Consider the following 17151-nt stretch of genomic DNA (forward strand, 5'->3'; position numbering starts at 1 on the left):
CTCGTTAAGAAGATCGTGCTATGAATGGTCAAATCTTCCTCTTCTATAGATTCTTAAATGTCCTAATAGACACTATTGATAGAAGAAATAGAGTTGATATCCGTCAAACATATATAGAGTTCAAAGAATGATTAAAAAAGAAGCTTAAAACCTATGTACCTTGAAATATCAACAGATCTAATGTTGCTCTATATGGATGTTAATCTTTTACGAGATCATTACTACAATATGGACGCGTGCATCAATTCTTGTTATTTTATGTATAAGAAAACCACCAAATTATTAGGTATTAAACGCTAGCAACGGAAGAAAACCACCAGATTAATCGATAAAAAAAAACCACAAGCAACTTAAAATCATCTTCTTCCAGCACTAAATTCCCCAAAATGCAAAAAAAGATCCTATAGTCAGGTAGGGCAGAAATCCATTTTCCCTGTTAACAATCACATTAGCAGCTGAAAACAAATAGGAAGTTCCCAAAGCTCTGCCCTGCTATCCACCACTGCAGTACCTGACTCTCTTGAGTTCCCAGAGATCTCAGAACATACATAATTAACTTACTCACCATCTGGCACCTGCTCGTGTTGCTGTGCATGAGGTGGCTGCCACAAGTAAACCACCGAATGAGGCTGCTCGACAGCATACACAGTCCCCGCAGCCGCTTGATCTCCTGGCTTCCCCATCACCATTCCAGGGCCTGGCACTTGCGCCGCTGGCACATAGTAATACGGAATTGCGTCACCGGGAGCACCCACAGCAGCTCGTGTAATCCCCAGGCCCTCATCCTTTAACTCATCCCTGGGAACTATATCCACCAAGAAGTCAAATATGTCGGTTCTGGTTATAGCGCCACCTATGTCATTCTTCTGCAGAGTTCTCCTCTTATTCTCTTCAGTATGGATCCATGATCTGAGTGTCAGTTCCAGTATAAACAGTTCGCACGCCTTGGCAAAGACCACAGGGGCCTCGGCTGAGATCATACGGACATCCTCATCGGCCTTCATGATCTTTTTTATCCGGGCGAGCGGTAGGCTGTGATTCTTGAAGTCTGTGATTTGTTCTATCTCCAGCATCTGGTTGGCCCAGAAGGCTTGGAGTTGTTGCAGTTGCTGGTGGTGCAGCTGTTGGACCTGCTGGTAAGCAAGCTGATGCTGGCTGACAATGCTGGCTGGGTTAATAGAATATGCTGAGGTCAGTTGCGTTGGGGGAGGTATGACTCCTGCCACTGCTGGAGCTCCGCTAATTACCGCGGTTGGCTGGTAGGTAGGAGCAGCATATGCTATTTGGGCAGCACCAGAAACAATTCCAATCTCAGGCTGTGTCGACTGTTCCATGACCAGTGTGCTTTTCACAGTTGTGATTACTTCAGTATTGAGCTGAACATAACTGCAGGATTCACAGATAGATATTATTTAGGGAACAAAGGGCTTTTGATCAACTTGTTTACTATGTGATGATTCCCAGCGACAACAACAAGTACTATCATAGAGATAGTACTTATCGAATTAATTCTGTTATTTTCCTAACAATGTATGATGCTGCACAAGTCAGATAAAAATAAAGCTCTAATGCTCTTTATGCAAATTTTAGTGATACGAGCAGCCTATAGATCCTTACCCTCCATTGAATCCTAAATCGACCTTTCTTATTATCCTCCACATCTATGTTGTACAGACAAAACCACACCGGTAAAGGACACCTGAATATGCATTATTTCATGCATGTTCTATCAAAAGTTTCATGCTGGCTTTGCTGCCAAATGCAACTTGCTTTTCCAGAGATTACCCCCCCACCCCCCAAAAAAAAAAGTTCCATTAGTTATAGCAACCATAAGTAGCCAATAAAAGACAGATCTGATAGTATTATCATGTTCGACATAACTTTAGTCACATCCATGAAGAACTAAATTCCAGCCATTCCACAGAAATATAACTTCATGGTGATCAATAACTAAAAAAATCTAGGTCAATCACATTGATCCTCGAAAGCACAGATACCGGCAAATGTAACAGACCAAATATCCAAAAAGGAATAAGAAATAGCATGCAACTACTGCCAAAACTAGACCTCATCTTACAAGATTGCAAGATATCTATCTCAAGAGGACTGTCCAGCAACAGCTTGAATAATGTGAACAAACAAGAAGACCCAAATTGTCTTTGATTCTTTCTAACTTTTACCTCTTATATAACGTTCGAGTGTCATTATTTATCGAAACACCTACTCGGTGCATATAAGCAGTCGCTTAAGAAAAAGTCATGCACTTGTCGAACAAAGGATGAGAATTCCTACTATCCTTGTATGCATTTCTGCTCATTCAGTAAATCCAATCCAAAAACAAATCGAAGTCCATGCATTAACCATTCTTGACAAAATAACAAAGGCAGTAAAAACTAGTATAATTTAGAGACTCCACTCAATTCATAAGTTTGCTACACCAAATCTTGGATGTTGTAGCTGCTTTACAGCATACCTCCATCAACTTCATCTAACTCCAAGCCAATTCCCTAGATTAGGTATCTGAATACATCTTCAATGGAAGAACACAAGGCAAGTTCAGAGCCATATCAATCAAGCCGAGCAGATACTACATCCAAAAGGAACATTCCCTAGCAAAACATTCCATCAAAAGCCCAACCCTCTCCAATAATCCAACAAATTCTCTCAACAAGTACTAGAAATAACTGAAGACCTTCTGAAATTAAGAAAAGGCCATTCATTGCTTAGGAGATAACTCACATCAATTTCTAGGAAATTAGAAAATACTGCATAGTCATGAATCTTCCCTCTAATATCGCTAGATGTGCATATCAACTTTGTAAATCATGATGTTGAAACCAAGGCTCCAAAAAGTGGATCACAAAGTCAAGCAAATCAGTGTTTAGAAGTCTAGTCTTTCATTCAAAAAGAAAAAGAAAAGAAGGGGGGAAAATAATCAGTAACTGAGTAGGCATACAAAAGGAAGCAATCGACTTTGAACGAACCAAAGATGAAACGAACTCGAAGACCGACGAAGTTACTGAGTCGCACCTTATCGAGGCTCGAACGATCCCCCGCACACCTACGATTACAAAGCCACCAAATGAACCCGGATTCCCTGTCTTAGAACCATTTGATCTTGTTCAAAGAATGCCAAGAAAAGCCGAGACACGGAGATCGAACGAAGAGAGGCAGAACGGAAGACGAAGATTGAACAAAGATCATCAAGTTGCCTCCTTTTAATTTACCTGGACGAAGGCGAAGCACAGCTCGGACTGACCCCTTCCGAAACCCTAGAGAGAGAGCGACCGGCGAAAAGAATGAGAGAGGGACGGTCTGGAATGGGGTGCGCAGCCCACGTGTCGACACAGCTGATGGCAATCCCGTTAAATAGAATGACGGTCAGGGGTGGGTCGGTACTCTTATGACGACTTGGTCGTCAACGGCTAGCGACGCACGACATTTCAAAATTCAAACAACAAATGCACAATTTATAACGAGACCCCTAAAAAATAATTAATAAGTAATAAATAAAATAAATAGGTAATTTATCTAAAAAATTATGGACTTTTTTTTTTCCTGAGAATCTTTCATTTTTATGAAGAAATTTGCTATTGACAACCCTGATAAAAATAATAAAAATATTATTTTATTATTTATGATATCTTAATTATCAATCATATCATCATTTTCATCTATGAGAACGTCAACGTCAATCCTCTCGAGGATGAGGAAAAAGAGGAAGAGGATATTTATGTTTATTCGACACAATCGACATCACTTGCTTGTAATTAGGATAAAAAATTTAAAAAAAAATATTATAAATTATAAAAAAGAGATTATCGATAAAAATATTCTTCATAAATTAATATGATATGATAAATGACCAATTATGTCCTTCTAAATTCGGATTTATTTTTATAAATTTTAATAATTTATTTATGAAAAATATTAAACTTGTTTGAAATAAATCGACTCCACTAATGACCTCTTATCTATTTCCTTTGTTATGTTCGTCTCTCTCTTTTCCATTCGCACTTCTCACTTTCTATCATGCATTGTCCACCAATGCTATCTCTCCCTCTCCTATAATATCGTCACCATCTTCACCTTTACCTTATGTCACAATCAATCTAACTTCCAGCCTTGTTTGTTCGTCTTTCTATGTTGTCTCTCGTTAAGCTCGACCCTTCCTCTTAGAGAGTCTAGTGGTTATATCATATCACCCAACTATGAAAAAGCAAACGAAAGAAAACGTTGTTGTTCACCCAAAGGAGGGAAAACAATACATACGTACATAAATACATATATATATATATATATATATATGAGAGTAATTTTTATTAAATAATATTTTTAATTTAAAAATATCTAAATTACTCCCTAAAATTTTTTTGTTTATTATAGTGTTACAGTGTTTTTGGCCTATTATAGATAAAAACCCTTCTTGTTAAATATTATTTCAAAAGAGCTATTTATATTATTTAAGGGTCGTAGTATTACCTTAAGAGGTACACTCGTTTATTATATATGTCGAACGGGAGTCGATTGCATGCCATTATCAAGGTTGACCTTAAAAAGGTCAACTTTCACCTCTCATAGACTGCTATTACCTCTGCTCTTAAGAAATTTAATTTTCATGATCATTTCATTAATTTGGTGTCTACAGATTGATCAATGGTGAGCAATCTGTCTTTTTTTAAGAGGCAATAGGGGTATCCAACAGGGGAACCTCTTTTTTGAGTGTTGATATGTCAAGCACTCTCTGTGTCAGACTACTTTCTTAATAGCATTTCTGAGTCCTCCTTTGAAAAAAAAATAATAATAATAATACAATGCATCACCAAACCTCAGCTGCAAATTTCGCCTGAAATTAAGTCTAGATATGATGAATCTAAATGTATTTACACCTGTGTGCAATCGGTCTGTTTTCTTCAATGTTAATTTGCCATGGTATGTGAACAATAGCTTATACAAACATTGCTTACATTTTCAAAATCATACAGCACCACAAATGGAGCTGCGGTGATTGAAAAACAACTTAAAAATACATTTTCTTCTTGTGATAAAGCACATAATGGAAACTCACATACTCATTATTCTACAGTTATTTGCAATATGGTGGTAAGCCTAGGTTTTCTGTACCTTCGGAGAAGCAAAGATGAGCAAACAACACTGACAGATGAGAAGGCCATGCAAGCGCCGGCCAACCATGGTGGCATCCTTAGCCCTGCGAGGGGAAAGAGGACACCAGCTGCAACAGGTATTGCCACGATGTTGTATGCCATTGCAAAGAAGTAGTTCCAACGTATCCGGGCAAAGGTCTTCCTCGAGAGATCGATAGCCGTAATCACATCCTCAAGGCTGTTTCTCACCAAGACGTAGTCTGCAGCTTCGATAGCGATATCCGTTCCAGCACCAATTGCCATCCCAACATCAGCAGCTGCCAGAGCAGGGGAATCGTTGATGCCATCACCAACCATCGCAACTATGCTTCCATCCTTTTGAAGCGAGCGAATGACATCTGCTTTTCCTGCCGGCATCACTTCAGCTCTCACATCTTCAATTCCAACCTGCACCGAAGGAAAATATTGTGTGTTTGGTTAGCTTTGTCTGCTCTAAGTTGTTTTAACTTTATATAAGCTGGCAAACCCAATTCCAATAATAAACCAGCAAAGACACAATTCAACAAGAGAAAGGGAAAAATCTACATTAAGTTGAGAAAGAAAGAAAATAGATAATATAATATCAATGAGATAAAACACTTGGATGTCAAATCAAACTAAAGGCTCAAATTAGAGTGGCTTATCCATAAATAATGAAAATTCAAGCAAAAAGTATCAAGTAATGTTAAAAATATATATATCTATAAATTTTTTTATCATAATTTTTCCAGCAAAAGAAGGCAGATATGATTCCCATAAATTCCACCAACTGGAAGTTTACCTGGGATTGGCCAATTTAACTGAGATGGCCATGGCATGGTGGTGGTAGAAAACATGAGTTAACTCTTCTTTTAAACTTGGTTTGTTATAAATATTGAAGGTTAATACTTTTTAAAGTGTACTCTGGGTTCATAAATAGTGGTATGGGATGGACTGTTCATGGCAGTCACAGTAATGCAATGGTTATATGCAGGAAATTTCTACTCGATTAGATAAAAGCACTAAAAAACCAACCTCTTTTGCAACTGCTTGGGCAGTCCTCCAATTATCTCCAGTTACCATGACCGGATGGACGCCCAATTTTTTTATGCCTTCTACGACAACTGCTGCTTCTCTTTTCAGGGGATCAGCAATCCCCAGGAGTCCAATGAAGCTACCATCATAAGCCACAAGTATACCTGTTTTAGCATTTACTTCCAAGTCTATCAAGAAATTTTCAGCTTCCATAGGAACAGTAACCCCATTTTCAGCTAATAGAGCCCGATTGCCAACCTATAAATAATATGTTAGCCATCAAAAAACTTCATTCAGGGAGGGGGAGAGAGAGAGAGAGAGAGAGAGAGCAATAACCTATTGACAAACTCACCAGAACTTTCTTCTCAACGATCAAGCACTGCACACCTCTCCCAGGCAAAGCAGAAAACTCAATAGCTTCCAGAAGCCACTCAGACAAGATTTCCTCTCTGCTCTGCTTGGTAGCACCTTCAACTGTAGGAAGCTTATCAAAGAAATTATAATGGTATGCATAATCTAGGATTGCCCTAGCAAGAGGGTGCTCACTGCTAGCCTGAAGTACATCAAAAGAAAGAAAAGTTATAGTTGCTGTGCTGACAAAATGAAATATGCTAACTGTTATGATAAACACAAGTTCTTCAACTCACCTCTGCAGATGCGACTAAAGTAAGAAAATCTGCTAGTTCCATTTCTGTAAAAACTTTTGCTGTTGTAACAGCTGCTTTGCCTTGAGTAAGGGTGCCCGTTTTGTCGAAGATCACATAGTGCACATTCTGTGCTCTCTCCAAAGCATCTCCTCCTTTAATTAAGACACCATGAGAAGCACCGACACCAGTAGCTACCATGACAGCTGTTGGAGTTGCCAGACCAAGGGCACAGGGGCAGGCAATCACCACCACTGATATTGAGAACATGAGTGAAAAAACAAAGCAATTGCTACTTTCCTCAACCCATGAATCAGGATATGCTCCTAGCAATCCACAGAGAAACCTATATAGAATAAATAGAATATTGACCACCAAATTCAGATGTATATAAAGCATACATCGGGCTTAAGTGTGAACTTACCATCCCAAGAACGTTAACAAGGATATGGTGATGACAATGGGAACAAATATACTGGCAACCTGCAATTTGTATAAATAGCTTGTAAGGAAACAAAATATTTGGTGTCTGTCCATCAGAGGTCAAGATAATTCCATTTAGAAGAAAGAATACAATACAGGAACTCAATGGCATACAAAACAGAATCCTCATTAAATCACATAAAGAAGGGAAGATTGCTTGAAAAATATATCTATTGCACACAATACTTGTGGACATTCAAAAAAGTGTAACATAAAGTCTATATCCATCAGAGCTCCATGCTTATTCACTAAGCTGTTTACAGAGAGGACAATGACAATGCATTCATAATACTCTGAAATACCTATAAATGTCTGTGTAACCAGTTTATTTGATTGATGTTTTATGTTAACATGTAGCAGAACATGATATTCATCTACTTTATAAAACTTAACCAAAGTAACTCTGACAAACCAATTTAGTCTTATTTGTTCTTTAAGAAAATCTTCACTTCAACAGAAAAAAAAAAACTAGCAATATACATCAGTACCTTTGGTCATAAAATTCTTAGTTGTTTTGAAGGATTCAGTAAAAGTGACATCAGTTTGTTTTAGTAATATACATCAATCCTGCTGATCCCATTCTCTTCATTGAGATGGATGGTTTTCACCAACTCTTGTGCAAAGAACTTCCTCCAAGAAAAAGTATCCTGTACAAGCTTCCATATATGATTTACTAAACCAATTTAAAGGTAGTCGCAACCCATATTCTAGCTTCTTCATAATATTAATCATATCAAACCAACCCTAACATAAAATGATTTTGCCTCAGATATGGTGGTTGTACTGTTGTTACACATACAATAACAGAACCAAGTCTATAAGCATTGTTATTTTTTCTTGGTTCTTTCCCCCTGACGTAAAATTGTTATTCTTATAAGTGTGATGCTAAAAACAGAACTGTATGTAGGACAACAATCAACTTTCCCAAGAAGAACAAACAGTTCATCTATATTCTAACATCAGTATGACATAAAATCTGTTGACTTACTTCAAGGATGAACTTTCTGTACATGAACTAGCATATATATGTTAGGAATGTGCCCCTTTTTATATTTTTCATTTGATAATTATTCATACAACAGAATGAAGAAATAAATAGTTGTTAATTGCCAGCATGTGCTCCAGAAAAGTTCACCCTACAAATAATAATTACTCTTTGAAACCACAAAATGAAAGCCATGGAAACTGAAAATTAAATATTTGGTGTCAGGCATCCATCAAACTCATCATCATAGAAGATCAGTAAGCTGCTTAAAGGTGACGTTGAAGCCCAAAGGAATATAAAGCGGAAAAATTTTGAAAACCTTAATAAACCAAGAAAAAAGGATTACTAGAGTTACTGACATAATCTGCAAATTTCTGAATTGGAGCCTTAGACATCTGGGCAGTCTCCACCAGAGATATGATTTGACTCAGGACTGTATTAGATCCCACTCTTGTGGCTTGAATATGAAGTGCGCCATTTAAGTTCATTGTACCTCCAACAACTGCAGAAGACACTTCCTTCGGGATCGGTTCCGATTCACCAGTCACCATACTTTCATCAACATGGCTTGCACCCCAAGTTACAATGCCATCAGACGGAATCTTTGAACCAGGAAGAACTTTCAAGATATCACCAGGTTGAATTAACAGTGCATCTATCTCTCTCTCCCCTATGTATCTTCCTTCTGCAATGCAAAAATGTAGAGAGGTATTCAGTTATTTAAAAGAAAAGGATTATGTCAAAGGCAAGCACATTGAAACATGGACATCAAAGTATGTCATTGCAAAAATTTAATAGATAGGCAAGAAAGTGTCACATTAGACAGAAATAAATGCAGATAAAGGACATGACTGAATCACTCCTTGAATATGATACTTCTGCATATGTCAAGATACCCTGAGATAGTATACCTTCATCTTTGACCAGTAACAGAGCCGTTGCAGGAGCAAGTTCTACCAGCTTCTTGATAGCATCTGATGTTTTACCCTTCGCAACCACTTCCAAGTACTTCCCAAGTAAGACAAATGTTATAATCATAGCACTTGTCTCAAAATATATTGGAGGCCGAAATCCAGTAAATGCACCATAAAACAGTGCACCGACTGAATAGAAATAAGAAGCAGAAGTCCCAAGTACAACCAGAACGTCCATGTTTGTAGACCAATGCCTCAGTGCTTTATAAGCTGCTACATAGAATCTTTTACCAATAACAAACTGAACAATGCTCACTAGTATCCACTTCAGTAAATCCCGCAACAAAAAGGGTCCACAGTGTATCAGCAAGAAAGAATTGAGAAAGCCTATACGAGGACAAACCATCCGTATGAAGAAGACAGGAATCTGTAGTGTAAATCAACATGAAAAATTAGTAACTTAGTATAAAATATTGCACCATGAATTTGTTGAAGAATTGGGCAGCGCGGAGAAAAGAAACACGTATGAAAGCCTCACATAAGAGCAACAAAGTGAAACTACTTTGACAGCATTAATGATTGAACTCACGCTGAGTATGAGACTGGAGAGGAAAAGCCGGAGCATCTTTGATGCTTCTTCTACATGATTGGAAGTGGCTAGTGTATAAGGGCTCTGGACAGATGCCTTTAACTTACCATTACTTCCTTTCTCGATAGCATCAACTATAGATCTCAAACCAATAGCTTCTGGATCAAAGATGACTTCCACTTCTGAAAGACTAATATTTGCCTCAAACTGCTTCACCCCTTTCAGGTTCCTCAATATTCCTTGTATAACATGTACATCTGATATACTCGAGAATCCAGCTACAGTCAACAAAACTTTATCTTGTTCATTGCTTTGCAAAAAGGCTGCATCAAAGCCTGCATCCTCAATTGCATGAACAATTTCATCTTTTGTAATTACTGATGGATCATATTCAACTTCCCCTAATGAGGTTGCCAAAGCAACAACCGCCCTTTTCACACCAGGGAGTTTACTCAAGATGCCTTCAATAGAGTTTACACAGGCCGAACAAGTCATGCCTCCTATCGTAAACTGCCCAGACAAGGTCTTCTGAGACCTCATCTGACTATTGCTAGAGTCTGGCAGGACCTCTGCCTCAAATCCTGCATCTTCAATAGCATCTATTATGTCTACATCCTACACAGGGAATAACAACCTCAAGTAAGTGATGGTGTGAGCCAAAAACAGTTGCATCAGATAGCTACAATTGTAGTAACAACTTGGGTTTAATAACTCTAGACAAGACAATACATATTGAATGGAGGATGCATGATAATTTCCAAAGAGAAAATATAATGCACTCTTTCATAAGAGAAACAAGCAAATAAACTATCTACAAATAAATTGACCCCCTTTTTTATAAAAACAGTAAATTTACAAGATACCACTCAAGTAGTTAACCTAAAAAAGAATTAAAAGATAAATAAAGCATGACACTGGTTATGCAAATCTGGAATTAAGTTACTTTTGAGTTTTGAGGACAAGATGTAAATTAGACAATAAAATTACATAGGTTAATTATTTTTACCAATTGAAAAAAGACTAGTTAGGTGGCTCACTGATATTTGAAAATAGAATATCTAATTAATTTTCTTGGAAGCCAAAATTCTCGTAGACAAAAAAAGATATGCTAATTTCACATAAGCTTTTTGATAAATTAGGTTGGTGGTGATCTCACTAATATTTCATTCAAGTCCAACATCTATCTGCAAGGAGAAATGCCACTATCAAATGATAGTGGCTGTTGATGAGAATATTCAGTAACTTAACTCTAATAATGAGAATATTATTCCTTCTGATTGTTGCTAGTGCACTCAAGTTACATGTATGCACTATTGTTAAGGATTTCAAATATCAACATGCACAAATGTCAAGTATCAAGGAAACTAATATGCAAACTTCACAGATATGTGGGACAGATACAGAGAAGTCCTCCTTGGAAAGGATAAATGATGCACCAAAGAGTACAGGAAGAGATGGAATATGTCAAGTATAATGAAATCGATCAACATTATCAGACATTAATGTATAGTAAAACAAAAACAAGCTTTCCCCCATAAACCATCTTAATAGGATGTCCTAGACTGGCCCATGGCTGATGTGGTGGAGCAAGTCCAACCAACATTCAAAAACTTCTGCAGGATACCTAAGCCATGGGAAAATGACTAAAAGAAATAACGCCTGCATCCATATGGTATCGGACACCAGAAAAATAATGATCATGAAACTTCAAGGCTCTGGCTTGTTGCACAAACATTCAAAAAATCACCCTTAGACACTGCCAGTAATTCACGGGAAAGGAAAGAATTCCCATAAATATCATTATAATCATAATTCCAACTCAGCAAATTTCGATTTACCACGGTTTTCGTTTTAGAACCTATGCGTGCAGTAAATATAACACTAATATGTAGAACAATCCGCATGATTTAAGTCGGCAACTACAATCACACTTCTGAATCCAGAGAAACCCTGATAGTACAAGGAAAAAAGGAAAAACATCCAAAGCCCACAGGAAGAAAACAAAAAACAAAATTTTGATTTGAGGGAAAAGCAAAACAGAAAGTGCCACGAAAGAGAACAAGACTGGAAATACCTGAGTATGATTTAAGAAGGAACCCAAGTCATACATGTTATCAGAAAAGATTCAAAGCAAACAATTTAATTGCAACTCAATGAAGCTTTTTTTCTTTTAATTTGAAGTTAGAACCATAACCAAACAAATTAAATGGAACTTTGGCACAGAATAAATTGCCCATGTACACGATTCCAATGATCACCATAGTTAGCGACATCAATTCAAGTTTTAACAAAACGCAAGCAATCATGTTTCTGAAGAGCCCAAAAATCCAAGGACGGATAGGTAAACTTCAAGGTATCCTAACATAAACCAGAGTAAACCCCATAGCTAAAATTGCAATACGACGCATCTGCAATCGAAACTGATCAACCACCACTTCGTCGTTTCTGATACGATACGATTCAAGGAAGAACAAATCCAACGACTAAAACAAAAAAAATCCACGAATCAAAGCTCGAGAAGAAAAAGGGAGGAAAAGATCGGACCTCGACGAGATTGGGATCGAAGACGACGTGGGCCTTGTTCTGCAGAAGAGAGACGGAGGCCCGGGCGACGCCGGGAAGTGCGGAGATCGCGCCCTCCACGGCCCCGGTGCAAGCCGAGCAAGTCATCCCGGTGACCCTGACTTGGATTCGCCTCACCCCCTTGTCCGCCTCCTCCCTCCCGGTCCACTCCGGCGGCGCCGCCGCCTCCTCCTCGTCGTAGGAGTCGAGCAGCCGGACGTCCTCGAGGTCGCCGTCATCCCCCCTAGCCGAGATCCCCCGTGGGCCGGCGGCCGAGCTCAATTGGATGTCTCTCAGGTTCGGAGCCATCCAACAACTCGGACTGTCTGAGGGAACGAAAGAGCGGAGAAGAACGGATTAAAAAGAGGGAGAAAAAAAAGAAGACATTAAATCCCATTAAAATTAAGAAACAAAACGGGACGGAATTGCAACAACCCAAAGTTGTTGCCGGGCACTTAAAATGTCCTTTTTGCCCCCTCTGTGCCCCCATTCAAAGACCACGTCATTTTTCTCTCTTTTTTATTATTATAATTTATAATATAATTACCACAATTTTTATTTTAATTGATGGTTTCGGTGACCCCTTCCCAAATTTTATTTCCTTGAAATTATCCAAAAAATAATTAAAAATTATTAACACTCGAAATCGATTTTGCTCGTACATTTTTCTCTATTTTTGACGTGTATTTATTTTTTATTAATCGTTATAACAAAAAAAAAAGGTACGTCGTTGGGTCGTACACCGAATTAATTAAGAGTAATATTCTTTTATTTTCTGGAGCATACTTTTCATGCGGTCGGAGGAAACCGCGCACGCCACGGAATAAGTCACGACGATGGATCCAATTTTGACCCGTCGCCGTCTCCGACGCCGGCTTCGTCTATACATCCCCAGTCAGACGCAAATGAGTCGCCCATCTCTTCTTTATTTCCCATTTTTATTTTTACTAATCGAATTAATAATAATATTGTCACTCTAAAATCATCCATGTTTTTCTGTACAATAAAATGTAAAAAAGAGAAATGCTCTGTTCTTCCTTGTTTGACTTCGATCAGGAACTAAAAGCTTCCTCAGGGAGAGAAATGTAAGACAAGTTTGACCATAAAGTTGACTTTTTGCGGGCAATTTCTCAGGTGGCTGAAGCGCCAAGCTTTACCGAGCACAAGACTTTGGAACGCTGTTTCAGATTAGCTAATCGATGACTCCTTTTCCACCACCGCCTGACCGATCCATTCGGGTTATCATCTTTATCAGTTCATTACATCGATCTGAATCCGTGCTTTGCTTTCTGATAGTGAACTCCTCCTTGGATTAGGTGAGCGATCTCCACTTCGCTTACCTACCTACTACTCCCGCAGCCTTCAGGAGAACTCGACAGGCTCGCCCGACCTGCTGCTTCTTGTTCTTCTTGCTTGGTTCCAACGCCTCCAACCAAATCACGAGAGGTGTGTCTGGGGATCAGCAGAACTGCGAGGTCAAAAGAGTCTAAGAAATTGAGGATTAGTTTTCTTTTTAGAGTTCTTGAGACTTGGTTGCAGTCCTGATTGCCAGAACAGAGGCATTTGAAAATGGGGAGAGAGAGAGATGAACATAATCCATGTTAATTCCTTGGTTAGATCTGGCTGTCATCCTTGCTCAAAACCACCAAGGGAAAAGCTCAATCCAGTGGGTGGCTCAGAGTGGACGAGGTGTAGGATTCTGTGCTTTTGTCATAGATTATATATTTCTCTCACTTCCTCTTCCATCCGACAAGAAGATGGCTAATCCTACTATACGAAGCAACCATAGAATATAGTGATCAGCTGTTTGACTGCACAGAGAGGGGTTGAAAAGACTTCTTTGTCAGGTAAAAGAGAAGTGTTTTCTTTACAGACAGTTCCTTTGATGTTCATGTGCTGTGCTCAAAAACAAAATTGCCTTGAAATGTTTTATATAGATAGGATTTATACTCTTTCCTCACCATAAAAGAAAAAAGTTTGGAGAGAAAAATGTTGCATGCAAGTATGAATTCCCAAAGAAATCATAGCAAGCAACTATGTTGGGTGGGTTGAGGGCAAGATGGGAACAAAGAGACAAGTCCATGAAGTCTTCTTTCCAGACCTTTGAACAGTAACAGCAGTACAAGTCTGTACTAACTGCAAGCTCTGCTATGTACTGCAAGTGAACTCAGACTACTCCATTGAGCCACATAAATGGGGGAAGATGCTGAGCTCTGGATATGGAAACAACAGATGGCAGAGGAAGATGAAGCAGTGGTAGGGGCCCCAAGAAAGCTTCCCCATTGGTGTGTTTGGTTTGTCTTAGGACTTTTAATTGTTGTTGAGGAAGCCATTAGTTGTTTGATTAATGATATATGGTTTTGTTTCTTGTATTTATTGTTGAGTGCAGTCATCATGCAAGATTTAGTCAACTTGATCTGGTCACCAAAATAGATCTGCTTCTAAAATAAGATGCTCTTCCCAGTCACCTCACCTTGTTCATCTCCAGTGTTGAAGGCCAGTTCAAATATTCTTGGGCCACTAAATACTACAGTTTTTTTTTTTCTCCTCACACATATGTTTACATAAAATGCAAATACATCTTTGTAATTTTTTAATATGCAAATATATTCATCAAAACACCATTCTGCTGCAGTGGATCTCTTTGATTGAGAAAACAACTTTTTGGAGAACAAATATGTTGTTTATGTTTCCTACATATATGCCCACTCAAGTATGACTATCTATCAGAAGGTAATGACAAGGGTCTATCCACAATAAACTATAGCCATGAAGAATAAAAAAGATATGAAGGGTATATTTATAAAATTATACTTTCATATATGATGTCTTCTAATGGACAAAAGAATAATTGAATGGCTAGACTGGGGAATAAGGTTGTTCAGCAACATATATATATTTATCTTTGATTACTCTTATTAGGGTATCCAGAGGATGTTTTATATTAAGTATAAATAATAATTAATATTCGACACTTGAGTAAATTTACCAGTAAATTTATTTATTAAAAATAATAATTTTGAAGAACATAAGATCTCATACGTCAATGCAAAATATTTTTTCTTCGTAAACTAATGGTTAATTGTCTTACGTTATCGTCATTCAAGAATCTTATAGATGATATTTTAAATTAAGTATATAAATATTTTTTTATCTCAGATGGCGTATAGTCAATTTAATAATAATTTTAACTTATATTATAAAATATATATATCAAAGTACGGATCGTCTAAACCGATGATAAAAGAAAAGAACAGAAGTAGAAAAAGTCAAAAGTTAATGCCTATGATCTATTTAAAATAAACTAATACGAGGAAGGACTAAAGAAATGATTAAGACCACATGTTTCTACCAATAATATGAAGGGTATATTGGTAATATTAATATTTTAATTAAAAAATATTTTTAGGACATATAGGTAGAAACCCAAATTAAAAAGAAAAATTATCTATTTCATTAAGTATCCCAAATTATTTTCCTTCCACTATCTCTTAAGCCTAGATAATCAAAATAAAAGTAAAAGGTCTTTAATACAAGTAATCAAATGTGTTAATCTGATTGGGACTATGTGACCATCAAAAGAAAAAGGAAAAAGCTGTTTTATCCATTTCAACAAACAAGTGTATGATTCTAAGCTCAGCAAATATGTTGAGGACAAAAGTAATAAGAATTTAGAGCTGATATGACATCCCATGAGGAACATCACACACTGCCAAAAGGATGCCAGATATATATATTAACATCATGAACAGCAAACCTAATGGAACTCTTAATAATAAGATTCAATTGAGACAAGAGAAATCTCCTTCATCTGCATATACTTCTTAGAACTTAGCTTAGAAATCGAATCATAGCATGTTCTTTCTCGATGGTTTGTCATCAGGTTGAGGATATAATGTCTTTATTCAATCATGCAATATGGTATTCTTGATGACTATCTACATCTTTTCCACTAGTGCTTGGAGGACAGTAGGCTTATTGGAGGGCTTTGCTATGCATGGAGGAAAAAGATAGACCTTTTCTCATCAGAACACAATGCTGTGGATTCATCAGCCATCACCATGGGCAGCTTTAGAGCAAGAACACATGCAAACAGCTACTGCAGCTGCCTTCGTGTTGCTTTGTTGGAGCGGAGTGGGGTGAGAGGACCACTAAAACTCCATGGTGGAAGGGAAGAAAAGCTAACCAGTCTGAAGCAGAAACTTACTAGCTTTAAAGTACTGTATGTGCTAAGCCCATTATAGCCATGGAAATGCTTGCTGTGCTCTCAAATTCTCGGTATAATCATTAAAACAAAGACTTGATCGATCCCTACACGTCTCCAACTCACTCACTCACCTCTCTTTCTTGATTGAGATGTAAAGATCTGTTGGAAGCAGCACTGCTGTTGATCCCATTCTAGTGAGGGCTGTGCTCTCTGGTGGCAGATGAATTAGGATAACAAGATCTTGCTTTCACAGATATGGGATGACAAAGTGCATTCATTGGTGACAGTTCTCCACAATCTTCTTTTGGGGGAAAGAGCCATTTGAATGGGTGCATGGTGATCATTTGAGGATTGAAGGAACAACATGAAGAGAAAGGGACAAAGATTGGGAGTGGACACACTGCAATGGAGCAATTGGGAGAAATACTTCAGCTTGATCTTACTAAAAGAAAAGCAAACTTTCTTTGTGGCACTTTGAGATTTGATTAAAACAGGTTGGAGAGGCCTTACTCGACTCCCACTGAAAGAACATGAATGCTTTGTCATATGCTTTCCACCTTGTGATGGTATTGATGTGGTGGTGCCTATAATGGAGCTTTATGGTGTTGA

General features: G+C 37.9%; 2 protein-coding genes and 1 long non-coding RNA gene across 10 annotated transcripts; 1 reads left to right on the forward strand and 2 right to left on the reverse strand.

Moving 5' to 3' along the window:
- Nucleotides 1–305: 305 nt before the first annotated feature.
- On the reverse strand, nucleotides 306–3360 carry LOC103986304 (nuclear transcription factor Y subunit C-4). Of its 6 annotated transcripts, none has more exons than XM_009404266.3 (3): nucleotides 3228–3360; nucleotides 2985–3097; nucleotides 306–1386 (listed from the first exon to the last, which is right to left on the reverse strand). In XM_009404266.3, the coding sequence occupies exon 3, from the start codon at nucleotides 1332–1334 to the stop codon at nucleotides 558–560; it is 777 nt and encodes a 258-aa protein (XP_009402541.2). In that variant the 5' UTR covers nucleotides 1335–1386; nucleotides 2985–3097; nucleotides 3228–3360; the 3' UTR covers nucleotides 306–557. The 6 variants fall into 6 exon arrangements, with proteins under 6 accessions (XP_009402541.2, XP_009402538.2, XP_009402539.2 ...); XM_009404263.3 differs by having other exon boundaries at nucleotides 3031–3097; nucleotides 3228–3354; XM_009404264.3 differs by having other exon boundaries at nucleotides 3031–3061; nucleotides 3228–3348.
- Nucleotides 3361–4840: 1480 nt separating this feature from the next.
- Nucleotides 4841–12699, reverse strand: LOC135638738 (cation-transporting ATPase HMA5-like). The gene is made up of 9 exons (XM_065152066.1): nucleotides 12318–12699; nucleotides 9774–10388; nucleotides 9182–9611; nucleotides 8630–8955; nucleotides 7227–7285; nucleotides 6806–7148; nucleotides 6511–6711; nucleotides 6159–6416; nucleotides 4841–5552 (listed from the first exon to the last, which is right to left on the reverse strand). The coding sequence occupies exons 1-9, from the start codon at nucleotides 12642–12644 to the stop codon at nucleotides 5076–5078; spliced, it is 3036 nt and encodes a 1011-aa protein (XP_065008138.1). The 5' UTR covers nucleotides 12645–12699; the 3' UTR covers nucleotides 4841–5075.
- Nucleotides 12700–13868: 1169 nt separating this feature from the next.
- On the forward strand, nucleotides 13869–16645 carry LOC108952861 (uncharacterized). Of its 3 annotated transcripts, none has more exons than XR_010496395.1 (2): nucleotides 13869–14831; nucleotides 16292–16645. It is a non-coding gene; the product is annotated as an uncharacterized LOC108952861 (long non-coding RNA). The 3 variants fall into 3 exon arrangements; XR_010496396.1 differs by having other exon boundaries at nucleotides 13869–14620; XR_001978017.2 differs by lacking the exon at nucleotides 16292–16645 and having other exon boundaries at nucleotides 13869–14620; nucleotides 14725–14969.
- Nucleotides 16646–17151: the final 506 nt, after the last annotated feature.

The sequence above is a fragment of the Musa acuminata genome, chromosome BXJ3-5 (genome assembly GCF_036884655.1).
Source record: "Musa acuminata AAA Group cultivar baxijiao chromosome BXJ3-5, Cavendish_Baxijiao_AAA, whole genome shotgun sequence".
NCBI lineage: Eukaryota > Viridiplantae > Streptophyta > Magnoliopsida > Zingiberales > Musaceae > Musa > Musa acuminata.